Source organism: Branchiostoma floridae, chromosome 3, assembly GCF_000003815.2.
Source record: "Branchiostoma floridae strain S238N-H82 chromosome 3, Bfl_VNyyK, whole genome shotgun sequence".
Classification (NCBI taxonomy): domain Eukaryota; kingdom Metazoa; phylum Chordata; class Leptocardii; order Amphioxiformes; family Branchiostomatidae; genus Branchiostoma; species Branchiostoma floridae.
This window is the reverse complement of record NC_049981.1, coordinates 11,696,964-11,724,799: the sequence shown is the minus strand read 5'-3', so window position 1 is coordinate 11,724,799 and position 27,836 is coordinate 11,696,964. Positions and strand designations below refer to the sequence as shown.

At 38.9% G+C, this 27,836-nt stretch overlaps 3 protein-coding genes across 4 annotated transcripts in view; 1 reads left to right on the top strand and 2 right to left on the bottom strand.

Annotated features, from left to right (window-relative positions):
- On the top strand, positions 1-10,310 carry LOC118412171 (serine/threonine-protein kinase ULK1-like). 2 transcript variants are annotated; one of them, XM_035814889.1, is made up of 10 exons: positions 1-173; positions 1,010-2,364; positions 2,726-2,855; positions 3,360-3,491; positions 3,699-3,832; positions 6,253-6,408; positions 7,002-7,155; positions 7,628-7,903; positions 8,317-8,535; positions 8,911-10,310. In XM_035814889.1, exons 2-10 carry the CDS (start codon positions 1,033-1,035, stop codon positions 9,735-9,737), a joined length of 3,360 nt encoding a protein of 1,119 aa, XP_035670782.1. In that variant the 5' UTR covers positions 1-173; positions 1,010-1,032; the 3' UTR covers positions 9,738-10,310. The 2 variants fall into 2 exon arrangements, with proteins under 2 accessions (XP_035670782.1, XP_035670781.1); XM_035814888.1 differs by having other exon boundaries at positions 8,314-8,535.
- A 5,496-nt stretch (positions 10,311-15,806) lies between these two features.
- LOC118411685 (protein prune homolog 2-like) lies at positions 15,807-27,587 on the bottom strand. The gene is made up of 10 exons (XM_035814163.1): positions 27,323-27,587; positions 26,668-26,706; positions 25,265-25,318; positions 24,226-24,393; positions 22,979-23,005; positions 22,137-22,239; positions 21,440-21,571; positions 20,148-20,234; positions 19,731-19,829; positions 15,807-17,623 (listed from the first exon to the last, which is right to left on the bottom strand). The coding sequence occupies exons 1-10, from the start codon at positions 27,585-27,587 to the stop codon at positions 17,416-17,418; spliced, it is 1,182 nt and encodes a 393-aa protein (XP_035670056.1). The 3' UTR covers positions 15,807-17,415.
- A 135-nt stretch (positions 27,588-27,722) lies between these two features.
- LOC118411684 (protein prune homolog 2-like) overlaps positions 27,723-27,836 on the bottom strand; it is a 29,506-nt gene continuing 29,392 nt past the window's right edge. The window contains exon 12 of the mRNA XM_035814162.1: positions 27,723-27,762. Within this exon, the coding sequence (XP_035670055.1) occupies positions 27,723-27,762 (40 nt within the window). The remainder of the gene's footprint in view (positions 27,763-27,836) is intronic.

Sequence of the window (27,836 nt, the reverse complement as noted above, 5' to 3'; positions counted from 1 at the left end):
CGTCATGGTCATGTGACTGACGTGTTTTCTAGGGGATTTCACACCGCCATCTTGTTCCTCGTCAAGTTTACCAAGGAAGGACAGAAACGTTAGTTTTATGAAGAAAAAAAACATTTTTCTGAAGGGAAAGATAGATTATAGAAAGTGAAAGGATTGCCCCAGGCGTTGTACAGGTATGTTACAGGTGAATAATCCAGACTAAGTTTGTCTGAGTAGAAAGCTTTGAAGTAGAAAGTGAAACTTGGTAGAATTCATATGAGGAAGTAATTTGTTTACCTAGTAGAAGGACACGTACTTACCAAAATAGGCGCTGCTTGTGTACTTGTTATGACTCTGTGGCAGTTCAAACATCTAGGGAGGTTTGTCAATTACTACATGTTATTCGTGTGTCCACTTTTTATGTCTGTTCAAGTGGTTTTGCAGTTACTGAGTTAGTAATCTTAGTGGCTAACTCAACAAAGGATCTGTCCTAATTATAATCTTTTCCATTTTTACACATGAATGGAGTGAGAAAAGTCTTAAGTGCATTTCTTAAGGATGTACTTGTCTTGCTAGGATTGTCAGGAATTGAACCTGTGACTTCTCAAGCCTGTGTCTGCTTTAACCACTTGTCTGTTATTTTGTAAGGGGTCTTTATAGGATAGCAATACATCTTGATAACATCTTGAACACAGAAAAGTATGGACCACTTGTTTCTAAACAGAATAGGTGTAATTGTCCTCTGGTTGTTTAAACCAATTGGTTCCATGCAGGCAGTTCTATTATAATATATATTATCTTTTTTTAAAAGTACATGTACCTATATAACTAGCATGTCTCATGTTACCTGCATTGAAGTTCTGGCTACTAATTTGCTATTTACATTCAGATTTCAGATTATTACTAGTAACACTCCATTTTAGAACATGAAAGAAGGAACCCCATAGCACATGAAATATCAACTGTACAGTTTAGCTGTTGGAATGGTTCACAGCTAACCATCTCACCTTTCTATGTCTTGTTGCCACAGATTTCCATTTGCTAAAATTCTGTATGGACTCAGAGATGGAGAGAGAGCCTCCTGACGGGGCCGGGGACAGCCTACTGCAGCCTACAAACATGGACAAAAATAAAGAAATGTCTGGAGACATAGCCACAACTTCATGTACATCTCTACAAAAGGACACAACAGGACAAATTTGCAGTGTAGAGGAATACCCAGTCTCAGCTATGGACCAAAGTGACAAGACAATGACTTTAGCTACAGCTAAGGATACCAGGACTCTGCAAAACACTGAGACCAAGGAAGGAAGTAGAGATATAGTCAAGTACCCAGTACTTGTGCTGGACACTACAGAAAACAGTGCAGCCTTAGCAACAGCCAAAGACTTTGTTAAGGATGACTTAGCCATGTATGGACCACAGATGGAGGAGGGAGAAGACACTGAACCTGTAGAAGGAGAAGAGGACCACATGTCTGAATCCTTGAATGCCATTGCAAACCTAGATGACGACTTGGATGTATCTGAGCAAAGTGAAAGTTATGAGGAGCAAGAAGTTGCTGACTTAGACTCCACTGAGGTTGAAGCTGACCAAGACGATGAAAAAGGGTTGCAGAAAGTAAAAGACGTTGATGATGACACTGCAGTTTTTGGAGCAGAGGGCCCATCAGGGAAGCTGGGAAAAGACTACGCAGAAGATGAAGAGGTCGTTGACCAGGAGGACGATGACCTTATGTTGCTAAAGGAAGCAGAAGATAAAGTGAGGGAGTTACAGCAACATCACAGAAACCACGCCCTTGTGGTCAGCAACCTTCAGGACGTGTCCACAACCCTACAGAGGATCGCAGCGCGCCAAATGAGAGGGGAACACCACTCCGGCTTGGACCCTGAAAACCTGGTCATGCAGCTAATGGACAGGGCCCACAAGAACGCTGCACAATCTTGCAGCCAATACAGTGAAGTGATAAGACTTTACATGGACCGTCTCCGTAGGGCAAAGGAAAATGCCACACAGCTGTCAGAGCATGCAGAAGGAGAACTGGATGACAGGTCTGTAGTATATGTGGAGGACAGAGAGGAAGAAGCAAGTGGCATTGAACGACCGACATCCCTGCATGTTAGCAATGTGAGAGATGTACATGATGATAGTTTATCATCAGAGAGGACTCCAAACAGACAGATCCATACTGTCAGCCCATCCCAGGTGAGACACTACTGTAAGATGTGGGAACAGTTGAGAGAAGATGGCAGGGTGCCGGAGGGAAGGGACGGGTTCTATCTGGACAACATTGCGTGGACCTGGGATGACATAGGGCGCGTTGGACAGGGCACGTTTGGAACAGTACATCTAGGACAGCCTCAGCCCTACTTTGCAGTGAAGAAGGTGAGAGAACATGTTTATGGACACTGTATAACTTTGGAGTCAGCAGTACTTAACAGGCAGTTGTTGTGTTTGTAACAATAATGTCAGGCCTCACCCATATCGTTTTTAAAAATTTTTGCTGTTCACAGTGACACAAAACCACCTGTGTTTCCATTACTAGTACTGTTGTATAATATGTACCTATAATGCAATTTGCAGTTTTTATTTTATATTGCCTATTAAATCTAAAACAGTCAGAGTCTCTTAAAACCTACATTTCTTTCTATTTGCTTGTAACCTTGCTCAATAATTTTATATTCTTTTCCGGCAAAAATATAGTTTTCACTGAATTGATGTGGAACATTCTGTATGTTGTTGTTAGGTGGACCTGAGTAAGTTTGAGGCAGATGAGGTGGAGATTCTGGCCCAGCTGGACCACTCTGCTGTAGTGAAACTCCTGGCTGTGGTCAGGGACAGCAACACCATGCACATCTGCACAGAGTATCTGGGGGGTAAGTCTTCAAATTTCAGAGATGAAATATTCTTCAGGTCTGCTTTCACTGACATGTACTCCTCTGTACCACTGTCTGTTTCTGTATTTGTATAGCTGGTGTACCTCCCTCGCTTCAGTGTAACACACCAGCTTTGAATTTATGATTATCATTATGATAGTTCTGGAAAAAATTGAATTTTTTAACACATCAATCCTTTTTTTAAAAACTCTGGTACTTGAAGGCATGACTATTTCTTGTTCTTCTTCAGTTTATATTGGCAAAAAAATTATTTGGATAAATGCGTACACAGCACCTTGATTTGTTAAAGACTTTTGGCCAATGCAATATCTTCAAAGTTGCAATTCAGTTTTCCTGAATATAGCAGTAGTGGTGGCAAAATATTCAGTGAGCTTTAATTATTTTTATATTTCGTCAGAGTTTATTTTAGTTGTCTTTATGTAGATCATAGTGTTTGATTGGTTTACCTCAAAGTTAACCATTTCTCTGTGATTTATTCCACAGATGAAGTAGTAGAGAGGGTGATAAACGACAATAATGGATTAGCAGAGCCTACAGCACTGTTCATCACCATACAGCTGTTAGAAGGGCTGGTGTATCTGCACAACCTGGGGATCGTTCACCGAGATGTCAAGGGTAGGCAATCTTATTGTCAGGGGACAGTCCACTAATGAACTAAGGGATGGTCTGCTGGTGTAAAAGGAGGCCCAATAAGCCCTTAACTGCAAGGAATTGTGTAACACAAGCTACTTCAAACACCATATGTTACACTGTCATGTATGGTCTGTCCTTGGTGCTGAATATGTGTCCAAATGTTCAGTGTTCTGTTTTTTTGTCCCCTAGCTGCCAATGCCATGTTGTGCAGAGTCAGTGAGACTGTTCCAGACAGGGTGCAGGTGAAACTGATCGACTTTGGGTCGGCCAAGAGGATTCCTAGAGGCCACAAGTGGGTCCAAGATGAGGAGAGGGAACCTAAGGTACAGTCTCTGTATTTTTGTGCTAAGGCCTTCTTTTATACATGTGAAACCTAAGGTAATTTTATACGTGATGTGACAGCTTTATGTTAATGCCTACTTAAAAATCTATACATACAATATACTATACACCCCTATCTTGAACGTAGTGTGACACAGCTCATAATATCAGCTGTTGCTTGCCTTGTGTTGTACACACGTCAAGCTCTCACTGGCAGGGACTAATAAGCTACTCTCCAATCAGAGGTTAGGCTCTATCTTGTAATGGAAAGTTTTAAAGAAATTTTTATTTCTGGTAAAGAGGGTACAAAACACCTTAGCCCTTGCAACAAACATTATACACTCGTTCTCATTGAAATGTCGAAAATGGCATTTTTTTGGTCGAAAAATAAATCGGCTTTATTTTCAGTGAAAACTACCTGGTTGCTTAGGAAAATTCCTCTTTTAACCATGGCATAGCCAAAAAATGGCAACTTATTATTTTCGGTCCCATTGGTAATAACGGCACTGAACTTTAATCCAACGCAACTTTAATCCAACACTTTTCAGAACTCATCTGTCAGTCAAAAACTAGCTCCGGTTTGCAAATTCTTTTGAGTGCTTTACAAGACCAGTAAGGTATACGACTTAAAACCTTGTAAGTTTGAGCTCACAAAGATCGCATGTTGCAGTGACAAGTTAATCAATCTTCTGGTATGTTTTCATGCTGTTAATCAAGCCGTGGGAAGAGGGCAGCGATTGTAATTTCAAGCAACCCTACTCTTCGTCCTCACATTACACAATCATCATGACAGTAAATATAGTGAAATATCAATAAACTGTCCATCCAACACAACCAACATGCCTTGAAGTATCCCTCTTTAAAGTACAGGGCCAGGCTTTGTTACGCAAATTCAGTGGAAATCCGAACACGCGCCATTTTGAATCATATTTCAGCACGCCCCTTCACCCCTATTTTTGAAAGTGATCACATCCAAAGGCCAGTAGGACGGATCTCACTGGCGATACTATTACAGCCCCACATGGGGGACGTGCTGTAGGGAGTTTGTACTGTGTTTTGCGGGGATATTTTTGGGGAACCATTCACAAACAACGTATTTTGCCACCATTTGCTGACCAAACAACGGATGAAAAGTTTCATAGAACGTCATAACTGTGTAGTGGAACAGCAGAACGGATTTGCCGCTGGTCGATGTATTTTCGGGCCGTGTTTTGATCGCTGCTATCAGCAGTTTACTGACATGCCGATTTGCCAATTTAACCTTGAGTAAGTGCCTGCCGATTGATACTAATTTGTCGTTGTAAATATGAAATCCATAGATAAACAGCCTTGTCATATTATTGTGTTGGATTAAAGTTCCACTGGGAATAGAATCCCAAAGGACTTGCTATCAGTTACACTGTCTTTGAAATGTTATTTTCTCGCGACACAACAGAAAGTGGCAGACCAATGCGTGTGTAGCAATGGCCGGGGAAACATAGTAAACAATGCACTAAACAGTTTCCAGAATGCGCTAAAGCCCGCTTGTTTATTCATGGTTCAGTTTAGAATTTGTTGGAATGTGTTGGATTAAAGTTCAGTGCCGTTACATTACAGGGCAGGTAACAAACGTTACCGGTAACGTTTGTTACAACAGTAGACTTTACCCTGTTTTCTTCGAAAGGACTTACCTTATTGACTACATCATTTAGGTATACGTGGATGTCCCAAGGGACATTTGAAAAGTGGGTAGTTTTTTTACACCAAGTCAAATAGAAAGCTTAGATAGCATCGAACAATGGTAACGTTTGTTACAGTCATTTCTGTACAACATATTGTTAAGCAAGGTGGGATACAAATAACAGTCAACACCCCTTTCTTGTTTCTTTAGGAAGCCAGAAAAACTGTGCAGCGTCACAAAAGTGGTCATTTCTAGTCTTATACGTGGATAATAAAACCGTGGCAACCATCGTACTCGTGGTGGTAACGTTTGTTACAGAATCTGGCGACAGGCATAAACCACCTCACACAGCCTCCAAGATCAGTGACAGGAGCGATCTGACGTGATCGGGCAGAGGGCCTTGGTAGCTGGTTTCACCTCCCGAGCAATTATTCTGGGAACTGAATTGTTACATTTTGGGCTACTATTTGAATTCCTCGTTTCTTCTCAGGCGACAGCCATTTTTAGGGTGTGAAATCCGATCCGTGGCTATAATAACCGTCTAAGCCATCAACCAATACGAATGTTGTTGTGCATCTTTTGTAAAACATTACAGGGGTTGTGGAAAAATGAAGGAACCAGTGATGTTGTCTATAATTTTCTCCATATCAAGCCACAAAGTCAGGCGACAGCATTTCGACATTTAAATGAGAACGAGCCTATAAGTACTTCATGGAGGTTTGTATCCTATGGACTTGTTGATTGACATGTACTGTATTGTAGGGAACCCCCACTCACATGAGCCCTGAGATGGCACGTGCCGATGAACACAACTGTACCACCGACATCTGGAGCCTGGGCTGTACCACTCTGCACATGCTGACGGGGAGGCACCCCTGGCAGAAGTATGCAGTCCGCAGCTTTCAACTTATCTACCAGGTATGCAGAAAAGAGCCGGATAAGTGCAAACATTTCCCACTAGTGCTTTTAATTTTAGATTTAACTCCAGACCACACAAATGCAATTTCTTTGGTATCAGTTTTATTGACATATTGTGGCTGTAATCAAACTCTTCTAGAACCGTCTCGTCACAGTCAAATCACTGGATGCTATAGTCTTACTCAAGTACTTTAGCTTTCCCTATACTTTGTTAGTCTCTTGATGGCTAACTATGCTGGCCATTATCTGGAGAATAATTTGCCAGGGGAGTTTTGCTAACAGAGGAGTTGGTTGGCTCCGCCAGAAGGGAAACATGAATCTTAGCGTAAACTGATTCCCCTGACCAATTTTCTGATTTTTTTTGCCAAATTTTATGATCCCCGCTCCCCTGTAGGAAGGACTGGTGGAGGCTAATACTTTTCCACAATGCAGCGAGCCCTTTACATAGTATCACACACATGTATGTAATTTTGCAAATGTATAGCATGCTGTAAATGTTACAGTTGCTTCTAGGTTATCTTCCTTGTCTTTTGGGGGTGAGGATTTTGCTTTTATTTCTTATATGGCTTAACTCTATCTTCCCATTGTCTCAGATTGGAGCGTACCCTGAGAGAATCCTGGATGACATCCCCCACACCACCCACGGGTCACTCAGAGATCTCCTGCACCAGTGTTTCACACAGTGTCGGAAAGAACGTCCACAGGCTCAGGATATACTGGACCTGGCATGGGATGCTCACAAGCTAGGTAGGGATGCCTAAGACAATGTATTCTAGAGGTTTGGTCGATGGATTATGTAAATAGGGGGCACCCTACCATGGCACTTTTTTCACGTGCTCCAACTCATGGTGGTCCTTCGCGTGTTGCCAGAGAGTGGTCAAGTTTTGAATTATGAATTTTTAACATATTCATCTAAAGAACATACGTGGATGAGAAATGCATTCATACTGTTCATTACCCCTTCATCCTCTCCGTTACAAGTGGCCTGAGAAGATTAAAAACTTTTTCCCTGTACCTTGTTTGGTCTGTCCTTGGTGCTGATTTTATGTTCAAATGAGTTGTTTTTGTCATCTTGTATTCTGTATTATATTTTGCAGCCATGTAGCATGTGTTTCACATTTCATCACCTTTTGATTACTGTGAAAGCTTAACTAATATGAATTGTTAAGCAAGCTACTAGTAATACCTGACAATCTGCTTGAAATTAATTTTTTTACAGTCTCTGATCAACCTGCCCAAGACAATGTCCCCTTCAGTAGTCTACAGCCCAGCAGTCTTAAGGCTTCTGTAGCTTCATGTCTTGGTGCCCCCCCTTCTTCTTCAAGTGTACCCCTACCCCCACCTGGTGTCCCCCCTCCCCCTGCTCGTGCCCTTACCCCAGCCCTCCCGCCAGACAGTGCACAGTCCACCAAAGCCAGTACAGAAGTGTCCGATCCCAGGGACTTGGACAAGATGAGGAGACTTTTACAGGAACTGGAGATGGAAGATGAAACAGGTGACTTAGTCAAATTTATCATTTCTGGTGGTTTATCAGGATCTTTACATTTTACCTGTTATTGATGCAAACTGCAAAGCATAAACACAATGACAAGACAATGTAAAAAGAAAAGGTAAACTTTTAAGGTAGTCCCATTGTCTTCCTGAGGCAGTGGGGTCAGTGGGTTGTGAAACTGTACTTTGTTATTTGACTGGAAGATAAAGCATGAACACATAGCCATTTGACGCTACAATTCAAAATGTCAACATCCAAATATTTTTGTCTGGCATACGATTTTTTGTTCCAATGTCACACTGCATGTACCTGGTTGTTCAAATATCTCATGTACAGTAAGCTGGTATAAGAAACATGACTTGATTCTTTTTTGATCATGTTTTCTGATGATAAATGAAACCTCTGTTCCCCAGCAGTTGCTCCCACCACCCCTGTTGGGTCCTGCCAGGTTGAAGAGGATGTGGTGATGTCCTCCCAGAGTGGTACGGACCAGGCCCGACCGCTGGTGAAGATGCCCAGTTTTGTCCCCACCAACGAGCTGTCCCAGAGTGTGGACATGTACGGGACCTGGGGGCAGGGGGAGGTGGGGACAGACAGTCTGGGGCTGGGGCCGGATATGCCCATGGCAAACTGGGGTAAGTACTCTGAGCAAACATACAGTACTGAAATAGTGTTGTACAACACTGATTCCTTACTGACAGTTGTGTTACAGTTATTCATATCTTTGAGTCAATGAGTGATGAGTCAAATTGGAGCTTTGACAGAGCAGGAAACATCAGGAAAAGCAAGATATTTCAACCTTTACCTGTTGTTTGGTTGAAATATAATCATCATGTTACTCTAACAAGGGAAATGTCATGTAATGCCTTTTATTTTTTTCTATTCTAAATGACTTTTATAGTTTTTACTTTAGTTCAGGTTCCAATTCATCTGACACTGTTATATAGTATAAACTGCAATCTTAGTAAGTTTTATATCAAATCCAATTGATGAATTTTGAATCTTCACAGATCTTCCAGCCAATGCCAATCCCCTACTGGCTGCTCAGGACACTGATCCAATGCCATCAGACAGGGTGACAACAGATCCTCCTGATGAGGTTGAAAGACTTACTCACCTTATTAAAACTGAAAGCCAGGAAACTCCTACCAAACATCCATGTAAATCAGTTCCAAAGACTCTCAGGTTAGACATGGTTAGTGCACAGTCTGCAAAACCTGCATCAGCTGCAATGTCTCAGGTGTTAGATACTGGTGACAGTGAACAATCTACACCTGCAAAATCTACTTCAACTGCAATGCCACAGATGTTAGATACAAGTGCTCGTGATAGGGTACAATCTACCACTGCAAAACCTATTTCAACTGCAATGACACAAATGTTAAACACAGATCCTAGTGGTAGTGTGCAATCTACACCTGCAAAGCCTACGTCACCTGAAATGACACAGGTGTTAGACACAGATCCTAGTGATATTGTACATTCCACCCCTGCAAAACATAGGCCAACTGCAATGACACAAATATTAGACACATGTGCTAGCAATAGTTTACAATCTACACCTGCAAAATCTGCATCAACTGCAATGCTACAGATGTCAGACGCAGATCCTAGTGATATTGTACATTCCACCCCTACAAAATCTGCACCAACTGCAGTAACACAGATGTTAGACACAGGTGCCAGCAATACTGTACAGTCTAGCTTTGTGAAGGACAACACAGATGCAACAGCTTCAGACAGACAGGAACTTCAAGACACTAGGCCAAGAAGTGCATCTCGAGGAATCAGTCGTTTAGCCTGTACATTCACAAATCTGAATGTACCAAAACAGTGATTCAGGTAAAAAATACTGTCAAAAGTACAATGTAGTAATGGAGTAAACCCATACACAATGTAGCTGATTTGTGTACAGCGTATAGATCTATTTCTGACATTGTGTGTATCAGTGCCTTGTTAAATTATCTTTTGAATTGCATTTTTCCCTAAAGGTCCAAATTTTAGCTAAAGAAATCTATCCAAACAACAGTGAAATGTGTACCACAGAAAATTGAAATGTTTGATATAAGTTTACTGTACAAACCTTTCACAATGACTTTTGAAATTGTTGTAGGGACAAAATACAACACATGGATGATCACTGAATGGCAATTTACAATTTAACATATAGATAAAGTATCTTGAATTATATGAATGGATGCACCATCACAATGTGCTTCATGTTATGAAGTTTGTATATTACTACAGAAAGTAGTTGGTGCCATATAGTTTATGCAGATATTATCATGCTAATGAAATATGTCATAGTGACAGATTTTGGTCCCAGATTTTAATGTATATTTCTACATGTGAAAATGACGTTTTAAGAATTTTTCAATGTACTTTTATTTGATATCTGTGATATTGTGTACATATATATGATACATGTAATAAAATTTATATATACTTTAAGCTTATTCATTTTGTAAATACAATAATGGGAAATAGCAGGGATAACATAGTTGTAATACATATTGAAATATTGTATACTTTTAAATATATTACCAATACTTATAAATGTTGTATATTTTGTATATACATATATTTTTTAAGTATAACTGATAAAACCGTTTATCAGTTGTGTCAATCTCTGTAAGTATTGATAAATGCAATTTTATATAAGAAAAGCTTGTTGTCTTGATTGTATCATTATCTAAATATAATTATAGAAGTTTAAAAAAAAGTAATCTTACGTTTAGAACAGGACAAGTCACACTTTCTATCATCAGATACTCTCTAGAAGACTCATTATCGAAGATGACCCTTATTTTATCAACCCCTATACACCTACCAAATATCATGGGATCTATCCACATGGAGTTGTGCCGATAACAAACTCACACAAAAAGGCACCATAAATATTTTTTGGCGAAGGTAAAAAGACCATGAAGTCAAATAAAGTTGTGATGGTAGAGCAGACAATCTTCAAGGTCCTTAAAGATCGATTTTTGCTCATTTCCAGCGCTTTACGCCTGTCTCTGCTACATTGCTACACTTTTCTATTTTTTGTATGTTAATTTTAACGATTCGCCGTTCCTCGCCGTTTCCTCACATCTGTTTAAAGATTACGGATAAATTCTCCAAGCAGATGTTCGTGTGAAAGATCGTGATGTTTTCTGAGTGACGGCTGGGCTACTCTGGCACTCACTCCATACAAGTAAATGAACAGTTGAGTAAAACGACAAAGTTGTTAAAAACCGGATGGTGTCCACATATACCATTAAAATACTCATTAAGTTCAAGACATGATGTGTACATGAATGTTGGTGGCGCTTCGACGGGCGGACATTGTGTAACATAAGCTCCTCGTGCGGCGACATCAAATCTATCCTTTTCATATCAACTAGTGTCTTAAAGGTCGTTCAAAATGTATGCAAGAATGTCTTTACCTATTTTGGAAAGTTTCCACTGGCCATAAGCCTAATTTTTTGTATATTTTTTACAATTTACAAGTCGGGACTGTAAACCCTATCATAGCCTAATCTGCAGTACCGCTCTAAGCCGCCTCATGAAAAGCGGCAAAGCAGACCGTCAAATTGCCAAATTCCTGTCTTATCGGGAATTGAGAAATGGTGAAAGGCTCGCAAAGGGGTTTCAAAATTTGAGGCATTGTTGACTTGGCTTTCCAAAATGCCACCGTTTAGATTACAATATTTAACTATCTAAATATCAAAATAAAACTCTGGGATATGAAGTCACAAAATATGCGATTCCTTCACTGTGCACCAATAGCAGTGATCACGTCCTATGAATTATCACGTTCTGAGAGGCTTAACCATATGCCACCCATTTTTATTTGTGAAACAAGAAGACGTACAACGAATGCAATGGTGTTTCCGCCCGTTTAATCATCGATAAATCAAAATTTTCTTTTAAAATACTGGAAGGTATGTGGGTACAATCGCTGGGGGAGGGTTTGGGATGAAAGAACAAGACTTTGGTGCAGAAATAAAATGTACTTTCATAATCTTTGAATTCGTGATCTTTTTAGGCGCGCGTTTGTATCAGTCATTTTGACATGCATTTTTGTCGAGATTTCATCAAATCGTTTTCTTTACTTTTTTAAAAACCAGTCGATGGCTAGCCTGGGTACCATCCGGAAAGTAGTTCACTCCGGCGTTCACTATATACTATATACAGCCGCTTCTAGCTCTGACATTTATTATACACTATATAACGTTATATGGCTTCTTTGCTGTTCCGTCTGGGATCGTTGACGAACATAGGAGCGAACTACTATCCGGATGGTACCCTGGCTAGTCTATTGCAGTATTTAGTTACAAGAACATATTTGTTTGAAATGTGAAGACTATATATTCTCTCCTCTCATGCCAACCTTTTACATTACCGTCCTCTCGTGAAAAAGAAAGAATTTTTTGGTTGACGTACTTTCAAATCATTTTACTGTATCTTCGTTATTGAGAATTCAGTTACATGGAAGGTCACTTTGACATGCTTTAATGGATAACATCCTCTGAACACCACCAAAACGGGACATGATGTGAACGCGCACATTATCGGGCGAAAATGCATGATACACAGAATGGGTACAACAAACACTATCCGTTATCATCGTTTCTGAATCAGGGGGTAAGATCTGCTTTCCTTCAGAAGACAGTGTAACAAACTGACTCCTACACTAAGACTTTCTAGACTGTTTCAGTCTCAGATAGATTCAGCATTTTGAAAGAAAGGTCGGAGCATTTGATAAACACAGAGACACCATTTATGCTTTATGTAAATCACGAAGGAAACATGCCGTTTGCGATCTGATATCCAATGGTTTTGTTTCTAAAATGTTTGGAATATTGCCATTCTTAATCCCAAATAGTCACATTTTCGAAAACAGTCAAGTAAACCATAAAAATGCAAAACGCTTTGTGAGCCTTTTGCTATTTCCCCATTCCCGAAAAGACGAAAATTTGGCAATTTGACGGTTCCTTTGCCACTTTTCAGTAGGCGGCCGGGATAGCTTTGGCTATGACATGGTTTGCAGTCTAGGAATCGGGCGTAAAGGCAGTGAAAACTTTCCCAAATAGGTCAAAGCATTTTACATACGTCTAGTATGTATCTTTAAAACACTGACATGAAAAGGATCGATTCGTAGGCCTCGAACGATGAGCCCATGTGGCAGCTTGCCTGACCGTCGAAGCGCCCGGAGTCCTACATTCACGGAGACATCATTTTTTGTACGTAATGAGCAGGTAAAGGATATCTGCGGACATCATCCATTGTCCATCAATAGCTTTGCACTTTTACTCAACTGAAATGGGGTATTGAAATGTTAGAAAGGCCCAATCGTTACTCACAAAACAGTGCAACCTCTAACCCTAACATCTGCTCGAAGACATTATTCGTAGTTTCTAAGCAGATGTAAGGATCTGGCTTGGTTTTAATCTTTACACAACACTAGTTATCTTTTCCAGAGACATTTCTAGGTCTTCTCTGACGATTCGCCCTACCCACACACTGTTCATCATATGTGTTGCTTTCACAGATGCTGGTTCTTTTGCGTTGATGAATTATTCAACACGCGTACGGTCTAATGTTCTTATGTTGATAATATGATATACGGAAACTGCAGCATTTTGCGATGTTATCTTTATAATAACATATATTCTGCATTTAACTGTGGTATTTGTAAATGTGGTAATCTTACTCTTACTTTGGCTCTGCAATCGCCACTAATTGCCGGGTTAGGAGTGAATGATACAGGCGTATGATGGTCACGGTTCTGAAGCGCCCCCTAGTGTTCAAAGGTGGCAATTCAGCATTGACGCCCACTTGTTGGTCGGCGGCACACGACCACGAAACTCCCAACGATGAAAAATAATACCATAGCATTTAATCGAAAAAGTCCAGAAGCTAATGAAAAGTAAAACACCTGTATTATTATATTGTTACCTGAGCCTTTGGTTGCCGACATACGATCATCTTATTGTCAATATCTGCATTATTATAACTCGTAGCAACGTCGTATTGGCAGCTATAACGTTAGATATCTTCCCATGCATATTTGTTCCGATAGATGTCGCAAATAGACTGTTCTGAAAACTGAATGACTGCATCACTTGTAGTTGACTATTTTCTTCAACTATGAACTCAAATTGCCTATTTGATTAATGGTTTCTTATACCTTCGTAAGTACATAGTGTGTGATTTCAGTGTTTCATACTTGACCAGCTTTCTGGGCTTTTAAGATTTCCTATTAAGTCTTTACATGAAACAAAGAGTGCCCATCTAAAAATGACAGTCAACAGAGTCATACACAAGTGGTTATACTGAAAGTTGTGTGTTTATTATTTTTTCCATCTGTGGTAATGCTGTCTGCAAATCTAGTCAAATAGATCTGCCTCTCATTGCAGCTTGATGAACTAACAAAATTCAGCACAAGTCTTCTTTGCACAGATTGCACAGCATATACTAGTCACATGTTACAAATGTAACTTTCCACAAAGAGGAAACAGCACACAGTATGCAATACACTGATACTATGGCATGACATCACCAATTTTATTTACCTGCATTTTGAAAAAGCAAGACTGTGTTTGATATCAATATAAAAAGAAATCTGTGTCACAAACTAGAATGAATTGATTTACCTGTATGTATACTTACTATAGGTTTGCAGCTTTTGAATGTTTGGGAGTTTGTATAATAAAAACATATTTGCTGCAAAATGCTCTACAATGCACGCAAACATGTATCTATGCAAAGTCATTCCCAAAACAAGGGACCAGGAAAAATCAAAATGGCAGCTATTGGTGTAGTTTTCTGTTGGTGCCAAAATTTTGATCTTTTTGCTGTCTGCATTCCTCACACATTTTTGTGAAAATCATTTTTTTTCATCACAGTGCTGTTTGGAATTTTTGTAGCTTCTTAGCCACTAAAATTGTTCCTGGTCCGTTACAACTTGACAAAATGTAGTATCATTGCAACAATGTAATCATGCACTTATTTTCCTAGCATACTTTATTTTGTGCAACTCACACATAGAAATGATTGTGAAGAAAAGAAGGTATGTTTTATAATCAGGCTCTCTGATCTACAGAAAGCAAAGCTTGTCATTACAAACACACATCTGTGTAATATTGTATTTCATCTTTGTTCAGAACAAAGAATAACGTCTAAGTACACCTAGAACAAGATGTACATGTACGCTTCAGTCATATGCTACTCTTTGTACTTATTGTTGTGTTTTGTGCAAGTACTGCAAGAAACTAAAATGACATGATCTCAAATACAGTTCTGAATCAACAAAGTGACAAAACTACATGAGGCGATTCTTTACTTTTAATTACCAATACATCACTACTTAGATGTAGCATTTTCTTTAGTATCAGCTCTGTAATATCTTAAGTATGATATCAATGCTGACAAAAACTAATTGAGTAGAATATATGGATCAAGCCTTGTTACAGTTGCCAGGGTGTGTTTTGGGAGGGCAACCATTTTGTTTAACAGGACATTAAGTATGCTCTATCCTCCAGTTGGTCATCTCAACATTAAGTACGGTAACTGTAAAAGTCTTACGGGGATTTGTGAGCACAGCACAGCTGAGCGCTAATTGCACTGGCCAGATGTGTGATAATTCCATGCTGTAAAATGATTACACCTGGTGATAATTTGATAATTCCCAGGGAGAAGCTCTGCCATCCTTGTTGAATGCCAGAAAAAGCTAGGCAATATATAATAAGCAAGACCTACAGAACAAACAAGCTGTGCCTAACCTCTGCTTGGAGACTACTGAATTACCAAGCAAGAACCTATTGAGGGAATACAAGTAAAAGGCAAAAGTACCTTCTTTACCCTATCTGATTTGACAAAAATCCATTCCAGCCAATAATTTCCCAAAGCTACAACAGACTTGTGCAAGAACTCAAAAACATGTTACTTTCAATCTGATAATGTACACATAAGCAGGACCTGTCAATCCTTCACATAACACTCTAATTAGTTGTTTGTACAGCAAACTCTCTATAATGTATAAACTACAGGCTAAACCCCGGAGGCGTCGCCAAAAACCTGACCATCATCTTGCAAACCCTGCTTCACATTTAGCATCCAACAAAATGACTCTAGATTTAAATGTGATATTTTTCCACAACATTTTTCATAGCGCAAAAACTATACAATCATCTATATCTGGACTAGAGCTCTGTTACTTTGTGCAGACTTTAGCTCACATAGACTCACCAAACTATAACGCATCTATTAACAGACTTTTATAACATTTTCTTTCCAACAAGACATCTTGGTTCATACAATGTAGCAGCTAGTAACATGTAGCTAGGCCCTTTTTTTTATTATTTACTACAGAAATGACAACACGTTTTTTACTCTATTCACAGACATTTACAAACTACATTTCCTTGTGATAGTTTTCTTTAGAATAGAACTTCCAACAATTAACTTTCCAAGAGTTTTCATCAATGGCAAATCAGTAGGTGTTCTAATTACCAAGTCCCCATTCAGACTACAGTGTTGTGTATGTACAAAAAACAAACAATTTTTTTGGCAAAGTCTGATACCGTAACAGTAAATACAAATCTATGACCAATATGGTCTCAAGGAAAAGGGAGTACAAAGACAAGAAATTCTATGAGCTAAATTGGTTTTAGAATTGCAACACAAAATTTAAGATTACTATACACTGCTCAACAGCACAATCATGATTCTATCATCAATATTTACGTGATTGATTGACTTTTTTGCATTTAAAGCAGCAAACTTATTTACAGTAACTCATTGCACAGAATAACCAGAAACTTTTAATAAACTTAAGCAGGAAACTTAAGACAGGAAATGGGATAAGCTATTCTAGGACCATTCTGGGACCTTTGGCTTAACTTCCCGTCATTCAACTGTAGTTGCTCAAAATCTGTTCATTCTTCAATATGGTAATATTGCTACACAGGACCAAATTCATTACGACAAATTGCTAAATTCTTTGCTTGAACGAACTTAAGCCAAGCATGCAAGCAATAGTATTGTATAATGGTTTGCTGATATTTCATTTTGCACTTCACATTTTGTCTGTAATATCATTCAGTACATTTTGGTTTGTAACACTGCAAAATCAATCTCTTAAAATATGAACCCTATCAATCTATTCTTACAAAAGATAAAGCAGCAAGACTAAACAATAGAGAGAAGCATTTACAACCAAATACATTTATGTTTACATGGTCTAGCCTAACAAATGACTTCTCTGTTTATTCTTACTCAAGACCAGCACCTTCAGCTGTCCTGCCACTTGCTACATAATGTAATTAAACACCACAGGGTGTCTACTACTTAACCAGTAACCATGGTGACAGCTGTCTGGTCTAGGTCATTGACCTTATTTGTTTTGATAGGAAGAAGAAACAGAGCAAAAACAGTATGTTTCCCTTCCTGGCGGTAAACATAAAAAGCATGAGTTCCAAATTATATATTTACACTGGGGACTTGGGTCTACTCTGAGCAGTGCTCACTCACACCACTTTCCCAGTCTTCTCTGGTGGTGACTCAGACTTGGGGCTGAGTGTGGAGGAGGTCCGTGACTCCTTTGACGTGCTGCTGTCCTGTCGCTGTGCGCCGGGTCTGTTCAGCTGCATCTGCGTGGTCGGGGAGCCCAGCGGGGAGGTGGTCGGGCCCGCGATGAAACTCATGGAACGTTTCATCTGGAAGTCCTTATCGTATCTGGGGAAAACAGTTAGGAACAACGTGAACATACTACTGGAAAATAGACATCAAAAAATACTGGCTGACACCAAAAAATAGAGCTGCCTGTTCACCTAATTTTGGTTATCCTACATATTTGTTTAGGGTTGGGTATCTAAAGGTACACTTAGTATACAGCATATTCTTGACATTTTAGTGTCAGAAAAATGTTTAAAACTTTGTTGTATTACTTGTTTAGAATGTTAAAATTAGGTAAAATTTAAGATCCAAGCTCTGAATAAAAGCAGCAAGGTTTGTATCATTATTTGTTCTTTCTGAAATTCTACTTCATTTCATGTTGTGCACCCAAAACTTTTCTGTGCACATATAAACTTTTAAGCCTAGTGCAACTATTCCCAAAATAAATGCTAAGCCCTGTGGATTCACCTTTCCAAAGTGATGTAGTAGGCTGTAACAGTTGGTGTACGTTCTTTTGAAATTTAGGCTACTGTAACAGTTTTCTATATGTTTGATGAAACATTGAAAAGCAATACAATATAACTTGCATATGTACTTGTAAGTTTGTCAGCAATCTTGCACCTACAAATAGGACTTTGTCAAACTGTTTTTCCTGGAACTACTGCGCTCTGAAATCCCATGACACTATCTTATAAACACTGAAGCAATACTAAACTACACCATACATAAATGATTTCATGCATTACACTATTCTACATGTATGACAGAAGGAAACAACTGAGTGTGTGTATATAAGAGTAACAGACTGAAGTGAATCTTAAGTAAAGAACACTCCAACAACTCAGAAACATGCAGAGAAAACAGCATGCAAACAGAATCAATGGATTATGATCAAACCTGACACTTCTATCTTTTCTTGGTGACTCTTCTATCAAAACTTGAAAAGGAAACAACATAAGAAAAAAAAAATTAGTTTACGTAAGCAAAATCAAAACCATTCAAATAATCTTATGACATAAATGTTATAATTACTGATAAACAGATCAAAACAAATCAGAGTTACATTTTTAACGTAAAGCAATAATATCACTTTTGATGGATGAATATTAAGCACATTTTAAATGGTACATTATATACTTATGATTTAGAATGCAAAAGATGGGAAAGTGGTAAAGTCTTGTACTGTACATGTTTGTCAGTCAGTTTGAAACACGTTGTGCAACTTTGAGCAATGGTAGGAAAGTTAGGGTCCTTAGAAAGAGATGATACAGTACTATAGGAAATATGTCTACTAGAGTAACTATAATACATGGAAAACCTTACAGTAGGTAGGAGTGAAAACAGTGGTTGAAAGAGGAGAGTCGTCTGTTGTTGTCCTGTGAGTCAGTGTGGGGTGAAGTATGCCGTCCCCACATGTGCCTCTATATACCACATCATACAAGGCCACGGACGGTTAGCCATGACCTCAAACGTACCCATTTCATCAACAACAACCCAATAAATGCTCAAATCTGGCTGTTTCCATCAATGCTATCTTTGCCAAATGCTTTTGATTGGCCAATTTTATAAAAATTAGATGTCATGCTATAATAACTGGTTGCTATAGAATGGGTAAGTTTGATCCCTGCATGGCTAACACATTGTACGGCCATATACTCAACATGTGTCTTGGGCTGACCAGAGATGTACTGTAACTTCTGTCGCTATTTTCAAAGTTTATATTTCTAGTTTTCAATGACACTTTGAAATTGAATAGATGCCACAATGCCATTCTCCAGCAAGGTCACAACATAAGTTCAGAAGTACATGCAGACATGAAAAGTCACATGCAAAGTCCAGTGATTGGCAACACTGTGCCTGGACTCAGAACTCAAGTTTGAATCCTGGATGTTTCGCCAAGTCCATATGCATGCTACTGGAAAGGGTTGCAGACCAAAGGTCAGTACTTGTAGAAATGATCTACAGGAAAATATCAGGTACAATGACTGTACGATTGTGTCTGTCTTCTCTGTCACAAACAGGGGATAATCGTTTCTTTTGTTTATTGAGCTGTTTTACACTTAACTGGGTACAAATCACTTTTACTTTCACTTTTAAACCATAACAGTCAGTGTGACCTTCCTAAAGTGAGCCCAAGGACACAGGTTGCAGCAGCGTTCAGACTTACTCCCTTATATGCTCTGGTATGTAGATGTACTCCATGGGAATTTTGGAGGCCAGGTCACTCAGGCTGTACACAAACACCACCTTCCTGTAGAACTTGGAACTGCAGCAAAAGCACACACAAGTTCAGGTTACAAAATCATGAAATGTATGAAAAAACACATACTCTATATAGATTGGCAACTAATGAATCAACAGTATTTCTGAGCACACTGACTTTTGAAAATTATCATAATAATGTTAAAATTGCATCTGACATCTCAATTAGCAATTATGGTGCAAGTACAAATTCTTCTTTCCATGTTTCAGTCTAGCAGTACCCTTTTAGAAGAATGTACATATAAACATCAGAGACCCTACATTACAGTACATTCACTGAAAGGAACAAGAAGAGTGGTAGAATAAAGAACAAGTGGCTGACCTGATGAAGGGTCTCGTGAAACGGATGATGGTCTTCAGCCAGAAGGACGGGTGCACGATCAGCAACTGTTTCAAGTTCTTACGTAACCTGGAAACAAACAAACAAACATAATCATGGATAAAAGTTCTTACAACAATGTCCAGAAGTCCTGTTCAGCACCAAGATCAGGCATAATCCTGACAGTGTAGGCAGTGTTCAGCCCCAGAAAAAGTCATGTTCCTGTGGGTAGTGTTCAGCACCGAGGACAGGCATGTTCATCTGTGTAGTGTTCAGCACCGAGGACAGGCATGTTCATCTGTGTAGTGTTCAGCACCGAGGACAGGCATGTTCATCTGTGTAGTGTTCAGCACCGAGGACAGGCATGTTCATCTGTGTAGTGTTCAGCACCGAGGACAGGCATGTTCATCTGTGTAGTGTTCAGCACCGAGGACAGGCATGTTCATCTGTGTAGTGTTCAGCACCGAGGACAGGCATGTTCATCTGTGTAGTGTTCAGCACCGAGGACAGGCATGTTCATCTGTGTAGTGTTCAGCACCGAGGACAGGCATGTTCATCTGTGTAGTGTTCAGCACCGAGGACAGGCATGTTCATCTGTGTAGTGTTCAGCACCAAGGACAGGCATGTTCATCTGTGTAGTGTTCAGCACCGAGGACAGGCATGTTCATCTGTGTAGTGTTCAGCACCGAGGACAGGCATGTTCATCTGTGTAGTGTTCAGCACCGAGGACAGGCATGTTCATCTGTGTAGTGTTCAGCACCGAGGACAGGCATGTTCATCTGTGTAGTGTTCAGCACCGAGGACAGGCATGTTCATCTGTGTAGTGTTCAGCACCGAGGACAGGCATGTTCATCTGTGTAGTGTTCAGCACCGAGGACAGGCATGTTCATCTGTGTAGTGTTCAGCACCGAGGACAGGCATGTTCATCTGTGTAGTGTTCAGCACCGAGGACAGGCATGTTCATCTGTGTAGTGTTAAGCACCGAGGACAGGCATGTTCATCTGTGTAGTGTTCAGCACCAAGGACAGACATGTTCATCTGTGTAGTGTTCAGCACCAAGGACAGACATGTTCATCTGTGTGCGGATAATGTTCAGCACCAAGGACAGACATGTTTACATGTGTGTGAATGGTGTTCAGCACCAAGGACAGGCATGTTAACATGTGTGTGGATGGTGTTCAGAACCAATGACAGGTATGTTTACATGTGTGCGGATGGTGTTTATCAGAAACAAGTTCCCCTCCCTGAAGTTGGTATGACCCATAGTCAGACTTGAATCAGAACACTGTCCTTACCTCCTGTCAATCATCTGGTAACACTTCTTGAGCCAACCAATAGAAGGGACGTTCTGTCTGGGTGTGCCTCCATGGAGGTACACGATCATGTAGTCTTCAGCCACCAGTAACTCCAAGGTGCTGATTATATACCTGCAGTGGAGGATTGTATGAAAAAGTTGTTAATATGTAACCTCCCATCTTAAAAAAATGCAACATTTTGTCTTCTATTACCTTCATAAACAAGAGTTTGAAGATCTCATGCCAAGATAGAAAATACAGAGTCACTTATATGTTTTGTTTAAGTGTAGTTCATTTAATGCTAGTAATGTTTTGATTAACATTACATATCCCATTGGTCACTTTAATGTCTAATTAACAGCTTCCAATTCTACCAACTCTGACCTGCACTTTCTGTACTCGATACCACTACCACAAGTCAGACATTTGAAGTTCTTTTTCCCTCACTAGCTGTCACTCAAGTAACTAAACATACTGTCCCAAACAACCTCACATACCAAAAAACATAAACTCCATTGATGGAGTTAAAATAAAAGTCAAGCTCAATCTAGTCAACTAGTATCAGAGATGGCTACCATTATTTGAGTTTTATATGTATGGCCAGTTGGGATTTGAACCCGGGACCCCCTGTATGCAAAAGTGTACCACTCTACCCCGCTATGATACTGTGCTAGCTCCTAGAGTTAATGTTACTTACAGGAAGAGGTTGTCCATGACATATTTATAGTCAGGCCTGCTGCTGTCGGGCATATAACATGCTGCAAACACGATGATGGCGTTCAGTCCTTCTCCATAGTAACCTGCAACAACAAAGGAAGACATGGTTAGTAAGTACAAAACAAACTAACAAACAGAGAAGCAATACTGAAAATCATGCTTCTTAGACATTCAACATTATTCCTAGCTGTTACAGAAGATTGGGAAAGACAAAAGGAAAGAAACTCAGAGCAGGGAAAACAGCACAGTTGTCACCACCAGTAGATCCAAAGCTCTTAAATTTTTTGTTCAACCAGAAGGATTTGTTCGGCAAATTGGCAGTAACTTGGCAGCAACTTGTAGCTCCATCCATTTCACATTCATGCACAGTTACAGACTGTTAATGGATTTTTTTTCATTTTGTTTTGCTTTTTCCTGTGAATTTTCTTATGAAGGATCTTTTTTTCAGGATTCTTTGTTAGCATATTTTTTTAATTGTAGGGCGCAGTCACCGATATGTCGTACAATCAGATTTTGAGGGCATTCTCTGCATAAGTAGGTGTGTCCTGCAGAATTCGTAAAAAGTCTTGTTACAGAAAAAGTTGTATTATGCAAATGTGAAGCCTTTTTGGTGGCTGGTTGAATTTAGACTGTCATAGTTTGCTCTAAACCAATCGATGACCTGCCACAAATGTGACTGCACTGTAACATTCCAAACCCTTGCACATTTCAAATTCAGCAGCTTAGTGAGGTACATTTTGAAGCTTTCCAGCCATTTACTTGGATGAACTGGTGCAACTGTTAGAGTTATCTAGAGAGCGGAGGGAAGGAGGTGAGGCTTACTGGTGTTCCCTTTCGTGTTGTAGAAGTCAGTTGAAGGAAGGAGAAAAGGAGAATATTAAAAACCAAAAGGACATAATCAGGATGTAAAACTACTGCAGAATGTATATTTAAAAACTAAGGATAGAAAGAGTTAGTATCTACTAATTTAGGACAACATGTTACATCATCAGTAGACCTGGAAAGATAATATACATGTATACAAATTATTGTAGAGATTATTACAGAGATAGTCCAGGGGTTTGATGTTTTTTTTGGACTACACAGCTTGTGCTTATCTTGTGTACTAATGTTCGTTACTGTCACCTTTGAATTCATAGTGCAACTGCTGTTTCATAAATGTGCAGTTCAAATTTCGCGTTCCCTTTCAAAACCAGGTCTACCATGTTATTGTCCTGGTCTGTTTCTACAGTCTATCTGTATTACATTTATATTTTGGTAACATCTCTCATGAGTACATCAAAGGAAATTTCAAAGGAGTACATTTGTAGCATATACTCATCAAGTCATGGGCTGGTTGGTTCTATCAAATTCACATTAAAGTTATAATGCTGAAGAGAAAGAGAGCTAACAATAACTTTTCGAATGAAAAGCAAAAAAATGTCTATCCCTTATCATTTTCATCGTTCTCTTAGAATAGATAAAAATTCTAGATATTACAGTAGGATATCAGCTGCAGTAGAATAGCTAGACTAAGTCCAAAGGCCATTCCTGAATCACATGACAAGTTGAATGAAATGTCTGACCTGATGCTAAAATTCCATAAATGTAAGGTAAAATGATATGAAATTAATAAAGACAGGAAATAAGACAAACATAGAAAAAAATCATAAATCAAGTACTAGTAACAAATTTACAGACATAAGTAAGAGTATTCAAACAATTACATGTACTTCAGGATTAAATCACAACTGAAAGGATAACAAGAAATTCAAAAAATACTGCTAGGGTCCAATTGACCATCCAAAATCCAAAATCACTATGCATCATGGGCACCTCAATAACTAGATTTTGAGTTATATAACTGGTTCATACGCACAAACACCGACAAAAAACAATACCCCCATTGGAAATCATTGCCCTCCTTCACAGTGGTAACACAGTAAGAAGGGCATCATTAACAATAACAGGCAACATCTTGAAAGTTCACATCCAGCTACTCGACAGCTTATCAACAGCTTTATGTAACACCCATGAAAAATTCATGACAAGAACTCATCGAGAGGCTAAAATTAGAGAGATCCACTCACCACCGTGCGAGATGACCTTCTTGTACGGATCAATGACCTTCATGTCGATGCGGTGCTCCTGCTCACCAATCACCACAGTTCTCCACATCCGCGCCTCCTCATCCGCGGCAAACTGAGGCACGCTCTCGCCCTGGGGGGTGGTGCGACTGCTCCCGATGGGCGTGTCGTCTGGGGGACACATACAGGAATGAAGACTTTTGAATGTCAAACTGGCAAAACACACAGTTTTGTGCATACATGTAATTACATGTACCTATGGTACTGTGCAGTTGCAGTAACTGATAACGCCACATTAATTGAATATATGGATGAAAATCTCCGGGCATCAATTCAATTTCAAAGGAAAAAACTGAAGGCATTTTAGAACAAAAATATGTCCCTATTTCAGTCTCTGTTTTCTTTCTTCTCTTGCTAAATGATATTTAACCTCATATTTCCCCTACTTTCATATATCATTAAGCACAATCCACTACATTCCTTCTCGATTCATTACTTCAAATGAAGTAAGAATTGCGATGTAAAATCATTGAGGGTAACTTATGGGCAACAACCTTTATGTTCTAGCCGGTTTTACCAGAGTGAACATGCAGGTTTACACAGCAGAAGGTATTCAGGTGCAATATAGATTGCTTAGCTGGGTTTATTTTATATCATTTAAGAATTAAGAAACTCAAAACAAACTGACAGTATCAAGACATTAGCCTAGATCTTGTTTGTTGCTTTTTGATTACCTGAAAATAAATCTTTTGTGAAACATGCTGTGCATTCGTGTCTTCTTTATAGGGACCTAAGTTGGATTATGATTATCTTAACATGGGATACATAATGATAAAAAAAGTCTTCACTAGCAATACTTAATGGCAAGCTAAACTTAGACCATACCACCACCCTCTCTATTACAGATTATTTTCATGGTAAAAATATTATATCTGTTTCATGTGATAGAAATAGTAACATTTCTTCAAAAACAAGCTAGAATACTAATTTGTTTTGATGAAAAGTTGTTAGTGAATGGCAGAAAATGTTGACTTGTCCTTGCCTGTCTTACTGAGGTCTGGTTGAGTTTTCCAGGGCACGTACACCAATAGCAACTCTGAAACAAGGAACCTCCATGCAACAAACCATACACAGCGAACAATATTTGTAACAGAAATTAATTTCTTCCTTTCACCTTCTAGCCTGAAATCCATCCAATGCTAGCTCTAGATCACTCCTTAGATAATCATTGCTTCCTACGAAGCAAAGTTTAACTTTCTTTTTTTAAATCTATTCAGTAAGGAAAGCAATCTAAGGAGCAATCTGGAGACTGAATAATAGGATGGATAGGTTCCATTTCTAGAAAACAATGAAACAATTTATGGTACTTTGATAGAGTTTTTTTCTCACAATAAGACTTTGAAAACAATAGTACATAACATTCAACTTGTATAAAGCACATTTCAGTCTGTAATATGTTACTTTGAAAGAAAAATTGTTTGGAAATATTAAATGTGGTGGTGCCATGCAAGACAGATGTGTACATTAGAACTTTGACAATTTCCAAATTTCTTTCAGGTAAATGGTGCAATTAGAGTTATTATAATATAAATTAAGGCTGTGTGATTTGTTTTAGACTCTTAATTAATACTTATAATATATACAAGTTAAAGTTGATAGTTGAGCATGCTGTGTTAATAATGTTGCATGGAAATTCCTTTGTTCTAAAGTATCTGTTGACTTGTAAATATTTACTTTTAGTGAGAGTTTTGTTTGCAGACATTTATGGCCAAGCCTTGATTCTAGATTTTATCTTTGGACAAATTTCATTAAAGTTAGACAAAATGCTAGCAGACAGTATATAGATAGAAAAGTGTGACCCATGTTACGGAATGCGAAGTTAAATACAGAATAACACACAAGTCATGCATAAAAATACACTGAAACCAGTCCTTAACACTGCACATGAAGGTTTTGCTTCTGCAACAAGTCAAGCAGCAAGCTGTGAGTTAGAAAGGTAGTTAGAACATGTCACAATCTAAGTAACATCAATCTAATAAGTTGTGTCTCAGCTATTTCGCTTCCTTCCTTTTAGTTAAGTGAGATTTAAACATCTTTAAAATCCAATCAAAACACTGCTTTGTATCACAATTTGGCTCAACAAAGAAGCTTTCACAAAATATAGTCTTTTTTCCACAGTTACAGAAGAAACAAGCAAATAGTAAAAAAACGGGCTTTGGATTTTACAGATTTTTCAGTCTACAACAAAACTAAACTGAACTGTATTTTTGATTTATTACTTAAGTTCGTAGTGATGAAAGGAATGTACAAAAAAGACCTTCTCTTTATTTCAATAAAACAATGTTTAGCATCAAGAAAGGCAATCAAAACAACTGATTAGATTGATGTAACCAGTAATCTACAGGGCTGACTACAAAGTTGTCACCAAAGCAACATCCGCCTCACCGTCCCACTCCAGCTCATCAGATAGGGCACAGATGTCGTCTGGGGTTCGATGAGCAAATCAGAGTCAAAACAAGAGATTTCAACTATAAATGCCACTCAAGCTCAAAAGCTGCAGTTTAAAGCTGGGGCAATCTCAAAAGTTCTGCTTTCAAGAAATTTCACACTCAAGTTAATTGCCGACCATATTCTTTGATACTGCACTGATTTCCATGTAACAACAGACTATGTGCATTATTTTATAAAAGTCAACTCCAACTGCTTTTGATGATGAAGGAGAATGTCATTGAACATTTGAGACTGTCCCTTTGAAAGCCCAGGGTTTCCAAGCCAAACCAGCAGGTGAAAAGTAAAATGAAAATCAACAAAAACATGCAACGCAGGTAAAAGTCAAGATTTAAGCTTGCTAACATGCATTTTAAAGGATGTAACAGTAGCGGTCCAGTCAAAATTTATCATAGCATTCAACATTTTGTGCTAAATATCTAAAAAAGTATTTTTATTCCTTCTTGTTTTTCTGTCAACTTTCTTGAGTATCAGTATTTATCCTAGGTCTCCTAGTTCTGCAGAAAAGATTCTTCCTGGCTCATCTATGTGAACTTGACTCATGTAACTGTTGTCAACATCACACAGAATTCAAGATTTTGAATTTATTTACCTTCCCATTCAAGGTCATTTCCATGTCCTGACGAATCAAAGTCGTCAATGTCATCTGGAGTATCAATGTCATCGGGAAGGTTGTCAAGGTCGTCATCATCCAGGTCATCTGGAGTCTCGTCCACGCTGTCCTGCGTGGTCATGGTGCTGTCCAGGTTAACATTGAGGTTGGGGGACAGCGGCACACGTTTTCTCTGCTTGGGTCTCGCGCCCGATCCCAGGTCCAGAGAAGAGGGAGGAACTGTGTCAGGAAACAGGGATATCATTTTTTTGTTTCAGCCTTCTTTAACATTGACATAACATTATACAGGGAATATAATACATGATGATACATAAAAAACAATTTCGATTTGTGTTCATGACGTTACAAAAGATTGTTGTCTTTTAAAAGCATTGATTGTTCATGTGTCATCTATTTCTATAGTGTTATTTAACCTGTTTCTAAAAATACAAAGTTCGGTTTTAATTTAGATAGATACAGTATTTAGCTATTAGATTTCCAATGTCAAAGTGTA

What these genes read in the sequence shown, in the direction of transcription:
- LOC118411685 (XM_035814163.1), bottom strand. Translation starts at nt 27,587, where the DNA reads ATGATATCCCTGTTTCCTGACACAGTTCCTCCCTCTTCTCTGGACCTG. An exon ending in ACCAGACCTCAGTAAGACAG is followed by an intron (nt 24,394 to 25,264) that starts GCAAGGACAAGT and finishes TGTGTCCCCCAG; the next exon opens with ACGACACGCCCATCGGGAGC. An exon ending in GTCATGGACAACCTCTTCCT is followed by an intron (nt 21,572 to 22,136) that starts GTAAGTAACATT and finishes CCTCCACTGCAG; the next exon opens with GTATATAATCAGCACCTTGG.
- LOC118412171 (XM_035814888.1), top strand. Translation starts at nt 1,033, where the DNA reads ATGGACTCAGAGATGGAGAGAGAGCCTCCTGACGGGGCCGGGGACAGC. An exon ending in CTGCACAGAGTATCTGGGGG is followed by an intron (nt 2,856 to 3,359) that starts GTAAGTCTTCAA and finishes TTTATTCCACAG; the next exon opens with ATGAAGTAGTAGAGAGGGTG. An exon ending in GCTTTCAACTTATCTACCAG is followed by an intron (nt 6,409 to 7,001) that starts GTATGCAGAAAA and finishes CCATTGTCTCAG; the next exon opens with ATTGGAGCGTACCCTGAGAG.